This window comes from Labrus bergylta, chromosome 15 (assembly GCF_963930695.1).
Source record: "Labrus bergylta chromosome 15, fLabBer1.1, whole genome shotgun sequence".
In the NCBI taxonomy this organism is placed as follows: domain Eukaryota; kingdom Metazoa; phylum Chordata; class Actinopteri; order Labriformes; family Labridae; genus Labrus; species Labrus bergylta.
The window spans coordinates 11,945,388-11,965,047 of NC_089209.1; the positions used below are offsets into that span (position 1 = coordinate 11,945,388).

The 19,660-nt window shown below is 39.4% G+C and overlaps 3 protein-coding genes and 1 non-coding gene across 4 annotated transcripts in view; 3 read left to right on the forward strand and 1 right to left on the reverse strand.

The window, feature by feature from the left end:
• mthfd1l (methylenetetrahydrofolate dehydrogenase (NADP+ dependent) 1 like) overlaps positions 1 to 7,420 on the reverse strand; it is a 34,902-nt gene extending 27,482 nt beyond the window's left edge. The window contains exons 1-13 of the mRNA XM_020632887.3: positions 7,033 to 7,420; positions 6,070 to 6,154; positions 5,693 to 5,743; positions 5,527 to 5,580; positions 4,597 to 4,721; positions 3,690 to 3,790; positions 2,491 to 2,627; positions 1,814 to 1,904; positions 1,616 to 1,683; positions 1,409 to 1,506; positions 1,047 to 1,220; positions 778 to 914; positions 242 to 288 (exon numbers count right to left, since the gene is read on the reverse strand). Of these exons, the coding sequence (XP_020488543.2) occupies positions 242 to 288; positions 778 to 914; positions 1,047 to 1,220; positions 1,409 to 1,506; positions 1,616 to 1,683; positions 1,814 to 1,904; positions 2,491 to 2,627; positions 3,690 to 3,790; positions 4,597 to 4,721; positions 5,527 to 5,580; positions 5,693 to 5,743; positions 6,070 to 6,154; positions 7,033 to 7,268 (1,404 nt within the window). The 5' untranslated portion in view covers positions 7,269 to 7,420. The remainder of the gene's footprint in view (positions 1 to 241; positions 289 to 777; positions 915 to 1,046; positions 1,221 to 1,408; positions 1,507 to 1,615; positions 1,684 to 1,813; positions 1,905 to 2,490; positions 2,628 to 3,689; positions 3,791 to 4,596; positions 4,722 to 5,526; positions 5,581 to 5,692; positions 5,744 to 6,069; positions 6,155 to 7,032) is intronic.
• Positions 7,421 to 9,691: 2,271 nt separating this feature from the next.
• stx11b.1 (syntaxin 11b, tandem duplicate 1) lies at positions 9,692 to 12,712 on the forward strand. Its single transcript, XM_065964124.1, has 2 exons — positions 9,692 to 9,917; positions 10,835 to 12,712. The coding sequence occupies exon 2, from the start codon at positions 10,950 to 10,952 to the stop codon at positions 11,847 to 11,849; it is 900 nt and encodes a 299-aa protein (XP_065820196.1). The 5' UTR covers positions 9,692 to 9,917; positions 10,835 to 10,949; the 3' UTR covers positions 11,850 to 12,712.
• A 145-nt stretch (positions 12,713 to 12,857) lies between these two features.
• On the forward strand, positions 12,858 to 15,660 carry LOC109983225 (syntaxin-11-like). Its single transcript, XM_020632821.3, has 2 exons — positions 12,858 to 13,114; positions 14,396 to 15,660. The coding sequence occupies exon 2, from the start codon at positions 14,401 to 14,403 to the stop codon at positions 15,301 to 15,303; it is 903 nt and encodes a 300-aa protein (XP_020488477.2). The 5' UTR covers positions 12,858 to 13,114; positions 14,396 to 14,400; the 3' UTR covers positions 15,304 to 15,660.
• Positions 15,661 to 19,342: 3,682 nt separating this feature from the next.
• On the forward strand, positions 19,343 to 19,425 carry trnal-uaa (transfer RNA leucine (anticodon UAA)). Its single transcript has one exon. It is a non-coding gene; the product is annotated as a tRNA-Leu (tRNA).
• The last annotated feature ends 235 nt before the right edge of the window (positions 19,426 to 19,660 follow it).

A 19,660-nucleotide genomic window follows, 5' to 3' on the forward strand; every position in this document is an offset into this window, starting at 1 on the left:
AAAAGGAGTCTACCGTTTCCAAGGCCCTGTGTCTGAATCTGTTAAACCAGTCCCCCTCCCTTTTCCCTCCCTGTCTTACAGTCCCTGAAGTCACAGGAAATGTTATGCCACAGCTCCAGGGGCTGTGTGTCTGTGCGTTTATGTGTTTTCTTGCAAACTAGTGCAGGTCTCAGTGTGTCTTTGGTCTTTGAAGCCTGCACTTGTCCTGCTATGGTGCACTGAGGGTGTCTGTGTGTCTTACCTCCTCCATGGGAATGACCTGGGCATACCCGCCTCCTGCAGCTCCCCCTAGGCACAGAGAAGAGGCAGCACAGTCAGAGGCAGACAAACACGACAGGGACACACAAAGGAAGAAAGCTGAGCGCTGGACTCTGAGTGAACTGTTCCACCCCAGTAAAAAAAAAAAAAAGAAGGGAACAAGACGCTAGCCTCATGCTGACAAAAATAACTTATCACACAGTGACTTGATACATTCCTTACTGCTGGTTTGGGGCGCCTGTCTTTGGCCTTGTACAAATGTATTCGAGGGGAGTAAAATGAAATTCAAAGTTGAATTCCAAAATGACATCCACCATGTGCAACACAGTTAGAATGTAACTGAAGCTGCTGTTTTAATAAAGTTCTACTGAGAAAAGAGATTTAGAGATCTTCATAATAAGAGAACAACTGTGTTGCATTACCATGTCGTCGAGATTTAATTGGAGAGCACAGCTAAACAAAAAAGAATACAGGATATATCATGTACAAAACCTTAAGGACTTTAGTATTTTTGCCTACCTTTAACCCCAAAGGTTGGTCCCTGAGAAGGCTGTCGAAGACAGGCGAAGGAGTTCAGCTTAAGCTGGGCAGACAAAGCCTGGACCAGGCCGATGGTCACCGTGCTTTTACCTTCACCCAGTGGGGTGGGGGTTATACTAAACATACAGGACAATTTTTTTAATTTACACAAGTTATGCAGCTTACTTCTTTTAGGTCACAAATCCACGCACTACTGTTGATATATGATAATAACATAAGCAATCAATAAATCATTACATTTCACTCACCCAGCAACCAGTACATATTTCCCATCAGGCTGTGTGTTGAGGCGGTCTAAAAGCGAGAGTCGCACCTTAGCTTTGCTCCTGCCATAGGCCTCAAGCTCTTCAGGCAGAAGACCGATCTCCTCAGCCAGTTGGTTCACTGGCTTTGGAGTCTGAGCTCTAGAAATCTCTATGTCGCTGAAAAACACAGAAACAAGATAAAACCTTGAGATACATGTAATATTAAGCATCAAATGTGTGAAAAATATCCCATACTGACTCATTCCCTGTTATTTAAGGATCTAGTCAGATGTAAGTGCAACTAGGGGACAGGATACTCTGTCCAGGTAGATTTGGTTACATTCTTCATATTCCCACACATATACCTTGGTACAGGGGTGAGGGGCTGCAGTTTGAGACTGCGCAGACTCCAGGGTCGATACTGTTGGTCCTGCAGCCACCGACTGCAACTATGCACCACATTCTAGTAGACAACAAGGAGAGATAGAGAAAACAAGGTAAGAATGTAAGTATAAAGATAAAATGCAGTTAGAAAAAAGGATGAGAGCTGGGACAGAAACAAAGAGACAAACCTGTGTTCTGTAAGCTGCTGTAAGGTATCCTAATCCAGACTTTGAAGGCATCTCAATGTCATTTTCATCTAAAAAGAAAAGTCAAGATATTGACTCATTTCTGAAGGCGAGCAGAGTTCAAATTACAATTATCAGAGGGTACACCCAGAAGCTATACCAAGTGATTGGGATGACTGTCAAAAATATATTTCAAATGACCTGTTACACAGCGGATGATGGCAGCTCCGGGTCTAACCCAGGTAGATGGGACATCCATATTCCCTGCCCCTAACAGGACAACTGCATCAGGCTGGATGACATAGGGAGGAAGAAGGAATCAGACAAGAAGAATTTAAAATTTTTAGTAAAAAAGAGTAATGAAGCAAAATTACAAAATAAAAAATTGTGATTGCCTAGTGTTTAGCTCTCAATCATAATACTAACTATTTCCATTGGCTCCATTACAACTGATCACATCTTGAAATTATTTAATTGTGACGGTTTATCTGAGTTTTGTTTTTGCATTATTTTTTTCAAGTATTTAAAATAACACTAATGTATTTCATTATTTTTTTTTTCTTCAATATGGTGCCTGCACTGCTGATGAGAAAATTGCTGCTGCGTACATAAAAGCAGACACTGACTCCTGGTGGTCATCACAGAAAAGTACACATCCTGTACTACATTACTGAGGCAACCAAATAATGGAATCAGAGCTGAAGATCTTGTAAAGCATAAGAAGACTTCTGTTATAACAATCATTACTTAGATTGCAGTCAGTATTTATAATAAAAACAATCTTTGAAGTGTACAGGGGGTGAATAAAACTTGTTATTGAAAATATAAAAATTGTTAAAATAGTTGTAAGAAAGAAGAGTAAAGAAACACTACCACACCTTTCTCTGTAAGCTCTTGGAGCTCCAGTGATTCTTCAAAGCTACCATCCCACTTCTCTCAATCAGACACTGCAGAGCCATGCTGAAGGGTCCTTCATCTCCAACCAGCAACACGGTCTTTCCATCTAAAGGAGCACCTGTTAAAAGGGTTATTTCAGAAAGACATTACAGAAAACAAAACATATTTACAGATAAAGTACATTTTTAAATCCATTGGCCATAAACCTTATCCACCTCATACTACCCTTACTACAGCTATAACTGGACAACAATGCATCACATTCCAGTCATAGTGAGGTTTGAAAAACTGCACCAAATTATTTTTGTAGGACAGGGACAATCAGAAAAACTCAGAGCCTATGAACACCATTGGATTAAAGATTCTGATGAGTCAGCTAATTCTTCTAATTTGGCAAAAGAATCTTTACTTAAAAACTTAAATGTGGAGTATGTCTTCCATACTGTAAACACATTTTGATCAAGATTTATGCAAGTGGTACATTTCTACTTAAAAAAGTATTTTTCTTAAAGCTTCCTTTTAACAAAGTTGCATTCATTGACACTAACCATTGCACCATTTTATGTTAAGATTACTTTACTGTATAATAATTACCAATAAGTATATCTAAAGAACTTGCATATTAAGTAGCCTAATAACTGTGTTGATCCCAAGACCTGGTCTGCAGGTATTTTATCAGGCCACCTCTGCAAGCATCACTTCTCTAAAAATATTTTTTTGCATTATTCCTGAGTAAGTAATTTTTCCACACTGTACTGACTACAAAATATGACTTTATATTTTGTGTTCATTTGGGACACAGTAACAGAGTCAAAGGCTGTTAAACACAGCTGCCTCTAATGAATCCACGAGTAAGTGTGCCAAATGAAAACTGTTTATCAGTGTTTTTTAATAATGTACTTCATTATATCATATACACTGTTCATAGCTGTGAAAGTGATGACAAAAGTCCCTTTGGTTTCATTTGTAAAAATGTTCCATGTTTCAGTACTGCCACTGCTACATTTATCAATGAGTTACAGTACAGTCAGTCCTTTAACCAGCACAACTAACAATCCAACTTTTTTAAATATAAGAGTGGAGGAGTGTAAATTAATTCTTAAGTATAAGGTAGCTCTCTAAGTTAAAGTAAAGCAGCAGTTAAATATACTACCACTAATTTCCTCTACAAAGAACTCACTGTGTTTCTCCAGCAGATCCAGGACAGCGCTTGCTAAAGGGGGCACGAAGCCTTTGCTCAGGTCCCCTCGTACCAGACGACCCACGTTCAAATCAGTTATCCTAGCACAAGACATAAACTTCATATAAATATGATATATCACAATTATCAACAAACATATTATACCAAAACAAAACTTTTTATTTTCTTGTTTTCATTATTGTACAAGGATCTTTTATAAAACACTAGTTGCCAGTCAGATGCAAGTTCACTTCCTGAGCACTACTGAGGTGCCCTTGAGCAAGGCACAGAACTCCCACCAGCTCAGGAGTACTCACTGTGGGCAGCCTCCCTCACACTGACATCTCTCCATTAGTGCATGTCCATAGGATCCTGTTTGTGCATGTGTGTGTGTATCTCAGCCTATGTGTGTGAAGCATGTTCAACAAGAGAGTGTGAAATTGAATTTCCCCTCGTGGGATTAATAAAGCGTACTTTCTTCTTCTTAAAAACAAATGTAAAGTAGTTGGCTGAAGTCTCTTTTATTTATATTGATTACGAAGAGTCCCTCGTTGATTTTGCCAGTGATTGGCTTCTGTAGACACACAATGTTCTTTATTTAGTCTTAATGCTGTGCATCCCTTTCTGATTTGGCCCAAATCTGCTACAGCATGTGAGTCCTTCCTCTTATCTCTGGTGGGAAAGGGAAAGCAAACAACGGAAAACCGGCTGACTACTCCTCAAATGTCTACAGGAAGCACATAAAACTACATGTAGAGTATTGTTTTAAGGGAATACAAATAAATGTAGACATACAGCCTCTCTTAAACTAACAGTTTGTGCTATTTTGAAGATATTCGCTCTTCACTGTGATGCCACTAAGGGAAAGCAGAAAACTCAAGCAACTTGTAAGTTTGCTCGTGCATACCCATCTACATCCTTGTCAGGTCTGAGTGTGTTCAGCACCCGGCTGGTGAGTGCAGCTGGCGGAAGGTGGAGGTAGATTCCACGAACCCTTGGGTCTTCATTCAGCTTCAACACCTCCTCGACAATCTACACACATACAAAAAGACAAAAAAAGAAAGTACAAAACAAATGTGAAATGTATGCAGAAAACAGTTGTGGATATACAGCATGTTTATCAATTGGACCACACAAGTTGGTATGAGTAATGTTGATCTATGATCCATTCCAAACGTATACCTTAAATTTGAAGTACCTGTCGATATTTTAGAGGATAAAGTGTGGATTAAGAACAGGGAGCGAGTCAATTGGTAAAACAAAATAAACAGGTTAGTGCAACTAACGGCATAAAATGTGGATGTAATCTCAGAGGAGGGAGAGAGTATGGGAGAGCGAGGAACTCAAAGAAAGAAAGTTGCATTCAAGTACAGCAGTGGACCTTCAGATGGTCATTTCGGGCAGGAAAAAGTACTGGAACTCATTAGGCGTCAGCTAAAATGCCTGACATAATCACAGGAGTTCCTTCTTTTTATGTTGATCAAGACTTTACCACATCTGGGGAAGGAGCCAAAGCTGGGAAGTTGTCCCAGAGTTGTTATGGTAGAAAACACCATTAAGTGTAGGAAAAAACTCAAGCAGTGACTAAATCAATGTAGGAATCAAAGATTAGTCGTGTTACAGTGGTATAAAATTGGCAGTAAAGCATGTTTGAGGCACTATTAACTTTATACGTCACCCAACCACCACCATCATCACATACTGCACAGACAAACAGACAGGGGTGTGGTACATCATGCACCAACTTGCAAAACAATGACGGGGGTAGGAAGGTTTTTTTTTTCTAGATTAAAAGCACTGGGGGAAATATACCTATATTGTGATCAGTTTCACTTACTTCGTCCTCACTGCACTCCTTTGCCAGACAAATCTGAGTGAGGTTTAAGCCAATCTGTGAATATACAGACAGGTTGAGAGTGAGCACTTTGGAATGTTGAATGGATTTGTGACAAGAGACAAAAAAGGGAAAGTTTATACAAAGAAGTACAAGGAAAGGTAAATACCATGCCGGCCATTTTCTTATTGAACTCCAACAAGCTGTCATCTTCACCTGCCTTTAAGATAAAATTAGGACAATGAAAATCAAAAACGCAGACCTGATAACAGAGGAACTTTCAAAAGGTTCAGGAAAAACAGTTAGCCCTTGGGTTAAAGGTAAAATAAGGTAAAGGATGTTTACACAGTCATTATCAAAACGCCACTGAACCAAGAGAAACTGTCTTCACTAATTAACTACTTTTTGTGTAAGATTAAAAATATTCCGAGGCAAGCTTTTACAAAACCATACATTGCAAACAATACAAATGTAAATGTATATATTTATACGTTTTCCTGCTACAATACAACATTTGTACAGCATTCCTGCTTTTGCTTACAATACCTGTATAATGGCTAACAATGGTTGGATAGCCGGATTTCTTCTCTGCAGAGCCACCATTGCCTCCTTGGTGCTCTGAACCACTTCCCTATAAAGAGAAACAGAAAAGCAATTTATATTCTATTCATATATTAAGGGCAACACAAGTGAAGTCAAACACTAAAGTTACACTCAAAAGACTAGATTACAAAAAGGTACATGCAATAGTGTGTGTTTGGGTCAATTTCCCTGTGCAAATATTATTATTTTGGCTGTCACAAGCCTACACAAAACTGCCACTGTTTGCCAAAACACCACACCCCTAAACAGTCACAAAACAATTAGTATGACTACATTTTTACATTTGAAAACATTAAATGGCATCCATTGACCATCCTACCATGCACGTGCAAATGTGTGGGAGGGGCTTGTGTTCATGTGTGGTTAACACACTGACCTATATGTGACAAAAAAGTAAACACAACAACAACAACAACAACAACGTCCCTTTTTTAATTTCAATTTTATTTTTTTGTTTTAAGTCACATTTTAACAGTTAAACTCTCTTGTCACCTACAATACATGTATCACAAACAATAAACAAAGCGTAAAAGAGGGGGGGGTAGGCCTACACGCCTTTGTGAACCAAGAGGCAAGTGATGCTGGCGATGTTACATTAAAATTAAGTCACTCATTGTAGTTTGTTGTCGCACTATATATTCAGGAAACAACTCAGCATCCTGGCAACAACAGAGAAAAGTTACATCAGCTCGACTCCAGAAGCCCCTCTGGTGATATCGGAGACACGTGGAAAATGGGCTGCGAGTCATCAGCAAAGCGCCGGTTAAACAGGAAGTGACCAACTAACGTTACCAAGCGAACGTAAACCTCGACACTGTGTTGTTTTCTACTCATTAATCACACCAAAGACATTGTCGAGCTTTAAAATGTCCGCGTTGGCTCGAACATACAACATTTCCCTCTTACCTCAAAGAACTGTCGATTTGAAGCCCATCACTCGCTGGTGAGTGTTTCCCAAAGTTGACGGCTAGTTTCGGGTTGGTCCCGCCGCCGCTGGTCCCGCTAACCGGTCGGAGGCTCAACTTGCTGTTGGCAGGACCGACTGGTACACATCTCCGCGACAAGCCGTGGACCCCGCTCCCCGAACGGGCTGGATGTATCCGGAGGCTGCCGCAAGCACTACGAATTATAGATAACTTCATGTTCGCTTTATGTTAATGTTGACGTGGTTGCTTATATGTTTATTCTTTGTCGCCTCTGTTGAGCTGAACTCGGCTCCAAACCTCGAAGGATGAACGAGAAGAAAGTTGAGGCGGTTACAGGGTACTGATGGAGAGACGACGTCTTCAAGGACAGTCGGAAATTTGAGTTTTCAGAGTTCAGCACAGAAGCAAACAAACTAAGAATACAGTATATCAAAAAAAATAAAAAAAATAAAAATCCCACATGCAGAAAGACAATTTGTATATAAAACAAGCAATTTTTCTTGCAGGAAAACGTGGATGTCACGCTTATAATTTTATCATCATCTGATAATATGAGGATTACAGCATATTGCTTATTACAAGAGTATCTGCTTCATACCACAGCGTCATTCTGCCGATCGTGTCAGTTAAAAAAAAAAAACACCACAAAATATATCCAAAAATCTTGGGACACTTGCTTATAATTGATATTTTAAAAATCCGAGCTACACTTGAAGGCAGCAGTATCAGGGTAATAGCAGGAGGCATGCCCGCCATAATCCAATAGTACCCAGCACGCGCCTTCACGTGTTACTTATCCACCGAAAGATGGGAGGAGCATTTAAAGTTTTTAATTCATGTTATGAACGGCTTTTTAACTTAGCAAATGTTAAGGAAATACTAACACTATTAAGTTGCTGTGATGTATTTTTTATTAAAATGTGAACTTTCTAAAAGAGAGTTTTATTTAATGTCACCATATCATCATTGATAACTCACATGAGTTGAGTTTTCTTGCCATCAGTAATACACAATGAATCAGTACGCAGCTTCTGCCAAATCCATAGGGGGTTAGCCTGCATCTGCATCTGCAATTAAATCAATTAAATAGGAACGTCAGTAATTGAAAAGTTTAAAAAGTTTTCAAATTCTACTTTATTGTATACTCATGGGTGTCACTAGGAATTCTGGGCCCCATGAAAAGATATCCTTTGCCCCAACATCCATAGCCCAAGGTGATCCTGCACAATTACTACACCTGTGTACACTTATGACCCATTAAGAGCTTTAAATAATAACATGTAAAATAGCCAATAGGATACTATTCTAATTGTGATGCCAAATGTGGATATCCAAAATTGCGTTTTGGATAGAATGCTTAAAAAAATATTTTTTATTTTGTATATCTGATGTAAAATTAACATTGTATATGCCCCAGTAGATATCTGTATTGGGGTTTCCCCCTTATAATTCTATAGCAGGAAGAATTATGTTGTGGATATATGCATAAATTTAAAGCTATACACATGAATGGCAAACTTTGTTTCTTGTAGGAAGGCAGAAGTTTTTGAAATCTGGAATTTTTATTATGACTTGGAGGAATTTAATTACAGATAGCCTATAATAGCCTATAACCTGTAGCCTTAAATAATAAAATGGATACCCAGCTATGAAATGTTAAAAAGGTTCAGAAATCTTGAAATACAATTTCTGCTATAGTAAGAATGCTAAATTGAATAATCTAACAAGTCTGACTAGTGAAAATATAGTTTTTGGAATAGGAGAAATGCTGTTTCAGTATAGGCACATCTAAAATATAATCAGAATCAGAATCTGGTTTTGTTGCCAAGTACATTTAAACATACAAGGAATTTGACTTGGTGTATTGGTGCTTAACAATTAACAAGGAAATAAAGCAGAACTAGCAACAATTTAAATAATACAGTATAAAAACGCTATTACAATATATAAAATATAATTTAAAAATGTAAAATATAAAAAATAAAAAACACAAAATGTACAAAAGGTGCAATGTAGGAGCTGTGCAGTGGACTATGAGAAATGAAATCTTACAGTGTATGTGACCTACTCACAGAGTGTATGAAAATAAAATAAATGTAAAGTCCAGTGGGCGTTAATGTAACGCATAAAGAACAGTTTCAGCATTTCAGCATCCTAATTTGATAGGATTATGTTTCCTTTACATTTTAAAGCCTCTTGCCATATGGCTCTGTCTCTCTGTCTGTGTTATTTTATTCTTTTATTTAAAAAAAAAAACAAGTGCAAGCTATACTACTCATGGGAGTAATTGGGGCGTACCTTTAATATCAACAGTCTTTGTACCTAACAATTCAGTGACGTCACTTCACCTCAGCACGAGCTTGTGATCTAAAAACGGCAGGTAGCGCTGCAACCAAAAATTATACACAAGCGACTACAGTTCAGGGAACAAATCTGCTGGGCTTAACAACTCCAGTGGGATATAGCATGTTTTGCACCAATTCAATTAACAATTTTACATTTTTCTCCCTGGAACTTTTCCCTGTAAAATATAATTGAACTAACTTTGTTTAGGGCTCCACAGCAGCTGCTCATGTCTTGTCATATCCAATTGACGCTCCTTGAGGTCAAACCAACCGAACTTCATTCCTCAAGTCACATCATACAGTCGCACGTCGTGGCGCAATCTTTCACCCATCAAACAGCTGAATAGCCTATAGTTTCAGCTCCAGAGATAGCTGCATAACGCCTGTCTGGCTCTTTGTTTTCGATCTCGATCCAGAGAAGTCGATCTCGGATAGGCTACTGGAGAATGGTGCAGTGGTGCCATGATCATCCTACGTTAAAGGAAAAGGCTTGATGTATGTGGAATCTAAAGCAAACCAGGTAAGACTTTTTCTATCTTTCAAGACTTAAATGTGGAAACCTTAATAACAATGTCGTAGGTTACATGAGACCTATGTGTTAAGTAGCTATTAGGGTACACAAAATGCTTTTTGTGTCCTATATAACCTACATAAAGTAAGAGTATTTTAAACAATCAATATATACATGTGTGACTATTTCAACAACAAAAAAACTCCCATTAAGATATATCTTCTACTATCAGCAATATGAATCATAAATTAAACCCCATAAGACATATATATTGAAATATATATAGAACGTTTATCTTAAAATACTTTTAGGGGGAAATAAAATATTTGAAAGAGAAGTTTTTCTGATTGATTCCTATAACAATGGTCTTTTTTTAATCAGTATTTAGGAAAATACAAGTAACAATATAGCCTATATAAAACCTTGAAAAACTAAATATTTATCTGAAGTGTGATAGCTTATCAACCAGATTTCCTCTTTACATTGAGTTGTTTGAAGCCTCTGTTGATCACACAGAAAGTCTGATACTCTTTGCTGGAAATCAAAAAAGACAACTAGGCCTACATGAAGTAAAGTTTGGAAACTTTAGTCCAGTACACTATACTTTGAAATGCATTTTAATGACATAACCACACTTCTCATTTCACATCAGAAATGTTCTTTAAAGTAAGACTGTTGTGATATTCCTGTATCTGATGTACAACATCTGCTGACGCTCCAGTGAGTTTAAAAGTCAAAATAAATGTCTTGAGAGAGAGACGCATCACAAGTTTAAAGAACACGTTTGGTGGGGAGTAACACCTTTGACTATTCTTTGGAGAACCTGTTATGCCAGTGCTGGGTGGGTAAGAGCTAAAGGAAGAAGGATCGGCTTTAACACATGCATGACAGCTTTAAATAGACGGCGGGTGTGTTTTCTCTTTCAGACAGGCCTTCTTCCCTGACTCATCTTTACCAATGTGGTTTAGACTTGGAAAGATTACTGGACAGAGAAAATCATTTTGACATCCAAAACCTTCACTTGAGTTCTCTGGCCCAACCATGAGGGACAGACTGAGCAACCTGCAGGAAATGTCCAACGGCCATGTGGAGCCGATGGAGTACGAGGAGTCCACCGTCTCTGAAGCCTTCAGCAACGTGGACCTCGAGGAGGAGCTGCCTCATGAGGCGGTTGTGTGGGACAGCAGCCCTGTTCTGGAGGAGGTCTTCTCTCAGTCACAAGAGATCCACAGAGAGATCCAGCTCATCCGCTTGGACGTCAAAAGGCTGCGTGAGCAGAACTCTCGAATAACCCAGGGTGTCACCACCATGAGCACCATCAAAAGGGACTCCAATGCTATCGGTGCTGACATAAAAGCTCGGGCAGAGGGGATTCTGTCAAGTCTGAAAGAAATGGATGGCACAGCCTGCAAGCTAGAGGAAGCTCACGGGTCAAGTTCTGCCATCACAAGAATATCCAGAACCCAGTATGCCGGCCTCAGCAATGGTTTCCGTGATGCCATGTTTGACTATAACGACGCTGAGATGAGCCATCGGGAGAACTGTAAAGCCCAGATCCAGAGGCAGATGGAGATAGTCGGACGAGAGGTGACAGGAGAGGAGGTAGAAGAGATGATCGAGCAAGGTCAGTGGAACATCTTTAATGACAACGTCATGTCTGAGGGCAAAACAGCTCGATCGGCTCTGTCCCAGATCGAGAAACGTCACCAAGAGCTGTTGGACCTGGAGAACAGAATCAAAGGCATCCATGAGATTTTCCTGGATGTTGCGCTGCTGGTGGAGGAGCAGGGCCCCATGATTACCTCCATCCAAACCAATGTTCAGAAAACGGATGAAGGCATACAAGATGCCCTTGTCAAGCTTCGCAAGGCCAAACGACATGACAGTAACAACCCTTTTAAAAAGATGTTTTGCGGCTGTTTCCCATGTTACAACAAGTAATGACTAAAGAACACAGATGTGGTGAGAGGGATGGCAAAAGTTATTTCCAGACAAAGACAACTGGGAAATCAACAAGACATTAAAAATGTTCTGCTCTTCTTATTGTCAAATGTTCATTAACGTGGCCTGTGGAGTTATTGCTCAAGATTTGTCAGGTAGTTGCAGAAAGTTTTAAATGAACCTTTCTTAAAGGGTTTTTGCTCAGGTAAAATATTTTAAATTTGTATTTGAAAAACATGAATGTCTGTAAAGTTTGCATAAGCGGTCTTAGACAGGTAATCTCAGATCAGAGATATTTTATGACTACCCCGAGAAAAGTTGGTATGAAGAAATATTTTTCATTGTCTTAGCTTGCTGATTTATCACATGGGAGATACTTTTCAAAAAAACACCATGAAAAGACTGTCAGACATGTTTTCATTAATTTGTAGAAAATAAATCATGAAAAAAAAAAGTTTGTGCCAGGCATACTGTACTGTCTGTCGCACTAATTCTAATTCACTAATGTGGGGAACACCCTTTCTAGTTAACTAATGCTGGAATTTTGAATAATGATCCCCTTGATATACAGCTGAGAGTTGATGTTTTAGAAATTGTAAACTGAATCGTTCTTGATCGAGTTGTAAATATGTTCTGTTTTACTATACATTTAAATGCCAAACACTTTTAATTTCCCATCAGTTTCTATGATTTACCATCTCTTATACAGTCAACAGTATCTGGGCAAGAAGAACATTTTATTGGTTTTGTGATGTACACTAATATGTTGCTCTTCACTGCTATTTTATGATTTGTGTTGTATGATAATACATTTAAGTTGTCTGCCTTTTGTTCGTGCTGCCATACAAACATGGAGAGTTGAATTAAGATAAGTGAGTCTGTTTTATTTTAAATGAATCAAAACAGAAAAGTAAAGACCAATTGAGATATTGTAGAGTTTGATGCATCACACTGACAGCAAGGTTTCTACTTCATTGACAATGTCTCATCTTTCTTGAGCTGTAAAGACACTGAGCCAATCAAAAAAGTTTCTTTACTCAAGGAAGTGTTGTGTGTTGGAGTGGGAAGGTCTATGTCTCCATGACTGTCACCTGGAAAGGGGCGTTAGTCTCGCACACATTGAACACACAGCACACACAGCACACAGAGAACTTCCTCATCAGTTCAAAAAATATGTTTCTCTGGTGTCTTGAACCTACAAAATCAGGCTGTGACAAGTTGGAGGGATCTATTTCCTTTGTTTATTTGGGGATCCAGTAAAAAAGGTAAGACATTTGGACAACAGCATTTATTTATATTTTATTAATTTCCTTGGGTGGAGCAGAGGCACCTGGTGACAAGTGGATAATTGAAGGTGTTCAATTAAAGCTACAATTTCCATCAAGAATATCTCATGTTAAGTGTTAGTGACACATTGGGTCCGCTTTAAAAATAGTTTCATGTAGTCTATTTTAACCCGGGTTAGGGTTTAGCTGAGTTAGCTGTCAGAGATTTAGGTGGGCAACATCTTGTCAAAAGCTACATGCAAAATGTTTGACAAAATGAATGTACTGAGAGCGACTTTTTAAAAAGATAATGGTGAAACACTGTCATCTGTGATAAACCCGCTCTGAAAAGAAATGTCTGTTTTTAGAAGAGATATTCTTCCTTGTTCCTGGTTTTAAACATTCCTTGGAGCATTTGAGCCGAGACTGCTGTTGTTCAGCACAGAGAGAAAACCAGAGAAGTGACCAGTCATTATGTGTAGTATATCCACAACATACCAGCTTCAATTGGTTGTGTATAGTCCTAAATTAAATATGAACCTTTGCATACAATAACTATGGAATCTACTATTGATTTCCAGAGTTTCTACTTTAAGTGACACTATGAAGGGCTCTTGGATGTAAGATTGTGTCTACTGACTTTACAATATAGACTTGATGTTTCCACACTGAGCACAAATGATTGCATTCCCATTGCAACCATTTCTATAATGTTGTTCTGCTGTGTTTCAAGTTTCCAAAGGGACTCTGACAGACAGTTGTGGTTTCAAAACTTCTGGATTATTGAAGAGGAAACAGGGAGTCAAATTTGGGGTTTGGTTAAAATTTCTGGCTAACGGTAGCCTATATTTGTTTGAATATCAGTTAATGTACATTGTCCATGTACAAGTGACTGAATCTACATTAATGTAGGCTAGCTAGTGGTTAAATACTAACATTAACTGTTTGGTAAGCTGTCAATATCTAGTAACTTACAAAATACCAAGCTTAAGATGTTAACTAGCTAACAATAATTTAGGTAAAACATTGGTTTAATGCTATCTTAGCTGCTTGATTAGCTGTCTGTTCCTAATAAGTTACCAAATATTTTTTTTTTTGTACCTTTTTAATATAGTAAGATAAAACTCAAAGCAGTGAAATTAATTTTTCAGGTTCTCTAAACTTATTTGATTGGCAAACCTGGTAGGCAGCACTATGACATTATATACCTAGCTTTAACTTGAAAGGAAAATGCTGGTTGTTTGAATATGGTGAGTACCCACCATCTTGTTTTGCCCTCAGGCAGAATGCGGGACATGCTGGAAAGGCTGCAGACCCTTAGTGAAGAGCAGGAGGACTTTGAGCCAGAATTTTTTGGACCTGAGTACGATGTGGACAAGGTGACTCTGTCTCAAGAGGCAGTTGTGTTTGAGAACACCTCAACTATTGACAGAATCCTAGAGGAGGCCAGCTCAATACGCAAAGAGATCTCCTTTCTGCAATTAAAGGTGGAGCATCTACGCACACAAAATGAACGTTTTGGCACCTCTGTTCGGCGGTTCACCCTCCTCAAAAAAGACTCTGACACCATTGCCAGAGGTATCCAGCAACGTGGGGAGGCCCTGTACTTCCGCCTTCAGGCCCTAGGCAAGGCGAGCGCCCGGCTTGAGGAGAAAGATGGTCCATATTCTGCTGTTAGTCGCATTGCCCGAGTTCAGTGTGACACACTGAACCGTGATTTCCATGCTGCTATGAGTGACTACAACGAGGCAGAGGAGATGCAAAGGAGTACATGTCGAAGGAGGATCCAGAGGCAGGTCTCCATACTGGGGAGAGAAATCACTGATGAGCAGCTTGATGTGATGGTAGACAAAGGAGGAGAAGGATGGGCTGAGCTGTCCCAGAGTCTGCAGACACCAGGTGCACGCACGTCCCGCATGGCTTTGTGTGAGATCAGAGGGAGGCACAAGGAGCTGGTTGAGCTCGAGGTCAGGCTGAAGGAGGTCCATGAACTGTTCATGGACATGGCCATACTAGTGGAGGAGCAGGGGTCCATGATCAATAACATTGAGTCTCATGTGTGTGCCACCGAGGAATATACTGACAAAACTATTGTCGAAATAAAGAAGGCCCTACAGTACAAGAGGAAAAATCCTTTTCTGCAATGTTGCCCCTGTCTACCCTGTTGGAGACACAATCAAACTTTTTAAGGCCATTATTTTTTGGGTCTTTTTTACAATTTTAAGGATGAAATTGAAATGAAAATAAACATGTACCTGTTTACTAAACATATGGACAGCTTTACAGAAATGTAAAAAAAAAAACCCAAAAAACTGATTTTGTCCTATACACTGCAGTACCTTTTAATTTTTTCAATCAATGTTTGAGGCTTAAAAATGATCATGGTTTTGGGTCACCAGCTGGCTTAAATGAAAGTCACAGTAAAATAGCTGATCTGGTTATTTTGATTAAAGTTATTCAAATTTTTGGTGTGAATGTATAAAATAATTTTGCATTTGAAAAAGAAAGTGTTATTTTAATTTGACAATAAATGCTGTTGTAGTAGATTAAAAACATGTTTCCTTTGTAAAAAAAAAAAAAAACATCAACATGGGTCATGGGGATAACAAGTGGTCTTGAGCAAGATAGAGTGATGGGTATCAATCAGGAGCGGTATTGTTGAGGTTCATTTAGATCAGTAGTTCTCAACGGGTGGGTCGTGGAGCCGTTTTCAGTGGGTAGTGAACATGCGACTGGAACAAAAAAGTGTCAAAGTCTATAATGCGCTCTTAAAACATGCTGGTTTTGTTCCTTCTCTTTATTCCGTTACATGTTTCGTACCGCCTGAGGTCCAAACTGCACTATTTTTCATACAATGAATCTGGTTAATTAAAAAAATTCTAAAATTTGGGTCATGATGTTGAAGGAGTTGTTGGTGGGTCCTTAAGCTAGACCAGTTTAGATGTGCCATTCAGAAGTACAGTATATCAAAGTCACAAATCATCACCAGTCAGTAAGTCATAAACTCACGCTTAAGGACAAAAAGAGATCATCTTTTGGAGGACAGTCATGACGGAAGACCGAATCTAGACTGAACAAGATGTACAATTATTGAGACACCATATTTTTATACAGGCGTTACAAGTCAAATATGACACCAAAGCTATGACTCAAGAATGTCGGAAAGAGGGAAGACAGCATGATTCTTATTTTAATTGAATTTAATTAGTTTGATCTTTTCGAACAATTTCTTTAGTTTTAAATAAAGAGATTTAGCCATACGCTGTTTACGAGGTTTCCTGTTCAGTTGTGTGGTCCTATAGCCAACTCATGCTTGACAATTAGTTTGTTGAGTTTTGAGTCCAGTATGTCAACTAGGTCATATAGATAAGTTTATTTTGCTGAAATATGATAAACCAATAATCCTAAGAAACTGTATCATTGCCAAATTTTGCCTGCTTAGGACTTTGGCACAAAAATGGTCTGAATTATTACTCATTCATAGTTTATGTGGCCTTCGTTGTGAGGTGTGTTACCTTTAGAAATGTTTAAACTTAAGGCACAGTATCAGCTCAAACAATTAAGGAATGTAAACTATATTTTGAAACAGGCTTGCTCAACATCAGTTTACAACTTCAGCTACAATAGCATTTGTTCACATTCTGGTTTAGTGGTGTATTTTGTTTCCATATTCCCAAACAGTGTTGCAAATGATCCTTTGAAAACAAACGTACTGCTTTACAGAGCAAACTTAGACTCTTGGGTCAGTTTCTAAGTGGGTATTTAAACTTTTCATTCAAGATTATAAGATTAAATTACTAGAAAGAAAGAAAACCCCTGGAAATGCTCATTCTGCTAATTATGCATAAATAGTTTAGTTTAGATGTTTATTGCCATTTGCACAGGTACAGGACAGTACAGGTACATTGGAATTCTTGTGCGTTTCTCCCTGAGTCAGCTTCTACAGAAAAGTTAAAATGATGTATAAAATAGAATAGCATTGTAAGAAAAAAGTAAAAATAAATAAGTTGTATTAACAGCTAAGCAAAGATATAATACAAAAAACCAACATATAAAATAAATAAATAAATAAAATAAATGCTACAATAAATCACTGTTATATTTAAACATGTGAACAAATAAAGATAACTGGAAGAAGAGGAAACTACTGTCGTATGTCAGTGCCACCTTCAGACCAGCAAAGGAAGGACCAGGACAGCCTTCACCCAGTCCGAGTTAGTGATGTGAAAAGCAGTTCTTTTCAGTGTACTGAATCACTAGAATCAGTTCAGTAAAGTGATTCGTTCAAAAGATTCGTTCACCGAATCGTTTAGTTGGATAAAGCTACAGTTTGCAAGTACTGAACGATTCGGTGAACGAATCATTTGAACGAATCACTTTACTGAACTGATTCTACTGATTCAGTACACTGAAAAGAACTGCTTTTCACATCACTAGTTCAGTACACAAATCACTCACTGACTGTCTGACTGAGAGGAAGAGAGTGACTCGGAGGCGGAGCTCTCGTTCAGTTCGTTCGTCCGCTCTTCCTCTCAGTTCGTTCCTCTCTTCCTCTCATTTCGTTCATTGATTCACGTCGGAGCTCTCGTTCAGTTCGTTCGTCCGCTCTTCCTCTCATTTCGTTCATTGATTCACGTCGGAGCTCTCGTTCAGTTCGTTCGTCCGCTCTTCCTCTCAGTTCGTTCAGTGATTCACGTCGGAGCTCTCGTTCAGTTCGTTCGTCCGCTCTTCCTCTCATTTCGTTCATTGATTCACGTCGGAGCTCTCGTTCAGTTCGTTCGTCCGCTCTTCCTCTCAGTTCGTTCAGTGATTCACGTCGGAGCTCTCGTTCAGTTCGTTCGTCCGCTCTTCCTCTCAGTTCGTTCAGTGATTCACGTCGGAGCTCTCGTTCAGTTCGTTCGTCCGCTCTTCCTCTCAGTTCGTTCAGTGATTCACGTCGGAGCTCTCGTTCAGTTCGTTCGTCCGCTCTTCCTCTCAGTTCGTTCAGTGATTCACGTCGGAGCTCTCGTTCAGTTCGTTCGTCCGCTCTTCCTCTCAGTTCGTTCAGTGATTCACGTCGGAGCTCTCGTTCAGTTCGTTCGTTTGCTCTTCCTCTCAGTTCGCTCATGTCGGAGCTCTCGATCAGTTCGTTCAATGAACGTGAACGAGCGAGACTGCGAGTCACCAGCCTCAGTCACACACACACTGTACTGACTGAAACACGATCGTTAATAGATGTTAAAACAGTCAGCGGAGTTAAATTAAGTTGGATATAAAAGCCGTTTGTAAACTGACGGCAGCTATAAAAAGCACATACATTTTCGCGACACCTAAATGTTAAATAATATATTTTCTACTTCCTCAATTTTGTAGACATGAGAGGGAGAAGTAGGGGCGGGCTTTAGTGACACAGAGCTCCCGACCGACTCCGTCCTGCTGGTTCAGTCAGTACATATCACTGACATGAAGAGAGAGGGAGGGCGGGCTTTGAGCGACTCTTACAGTCTGGAGAGAGAGACGTGAGAGAGGAGAGAGGAGAGCGCAACTGACGTTGAGAAATGAACGACTCTTTTCAATAAGTGATTCAGTTCAGTTCGTTCACCCAGATGATTCGTTCGTTTTGAACGAATCGTTTATGACCGACACATCACTAGTCCGAGTCCCTCTCCGAAATTGGCAACTTCTGCGTGGACTTTTAGGCTTAATAACTTCAGAGGTCCCGTTTTGTTTTATTTGCTCCTTGCGTCATAAGAGGTGACCCCCAATTCTCACAGTATTTCGTATCATTTCAGTGTAACTAAGCTGTGCAGAGCAACAAGCCCGCTTTTGCGCTTGAACATGCTAACACTATTAGCTGCTGTGTCTCGTTAGTTACGGGTTAGAGAGCAAAGTTTGGTAGCGCTAACAATACACGTAGAAGGGTTTCTCACGGGACATGGAGTCAAATGTTTGCTTTCCCGTGTCGCATTGTGTGGTGCACAATAAAGAAGTGGCGGCGGTAGATGTTTTAAACTGCGTTACCTTGCCACATGCGCGACATTAGCATGTTCGCTGCAGACTGCACTGGTAGCTGCTCTTTACTAACACTGCACCCACAGTGCTGCTCGCAGGACGTGCATTATGTGGTAAACGCAACAAATGTGTGATTTATTGTCTCGAAAGTTATGCATGCACCGAATCGATAAAAATAAATTGTGAAATGTGGTGGTAAATTCATGCACTGGTAATATGGCGGAACAAGGTATATTCACCAGGATGGCCGAGTGGTTAAGGCGTTGGACTTAAGATCCAATGGACATATGTCCGCGTGGGTTCGAACCCCACTCCTGGTAAATCTTTTACCAGTCACAATTTACATCAGGACTTCTTCTTAAACAGACACGAGTCGTCGTCGGTAAAGAAGAGCTCCAAATGGCTCTCACATATCACAAATCATGATATCTAATACTGCGAAATAAGCACATGCATGAATTAAACCTTTGAGGACAGTCTTAGATGTACCCCTAACTACTAATATCTTACAGTAGAGCACTTGGATACTTCCTAAAAAATAGGTTACACTGACTT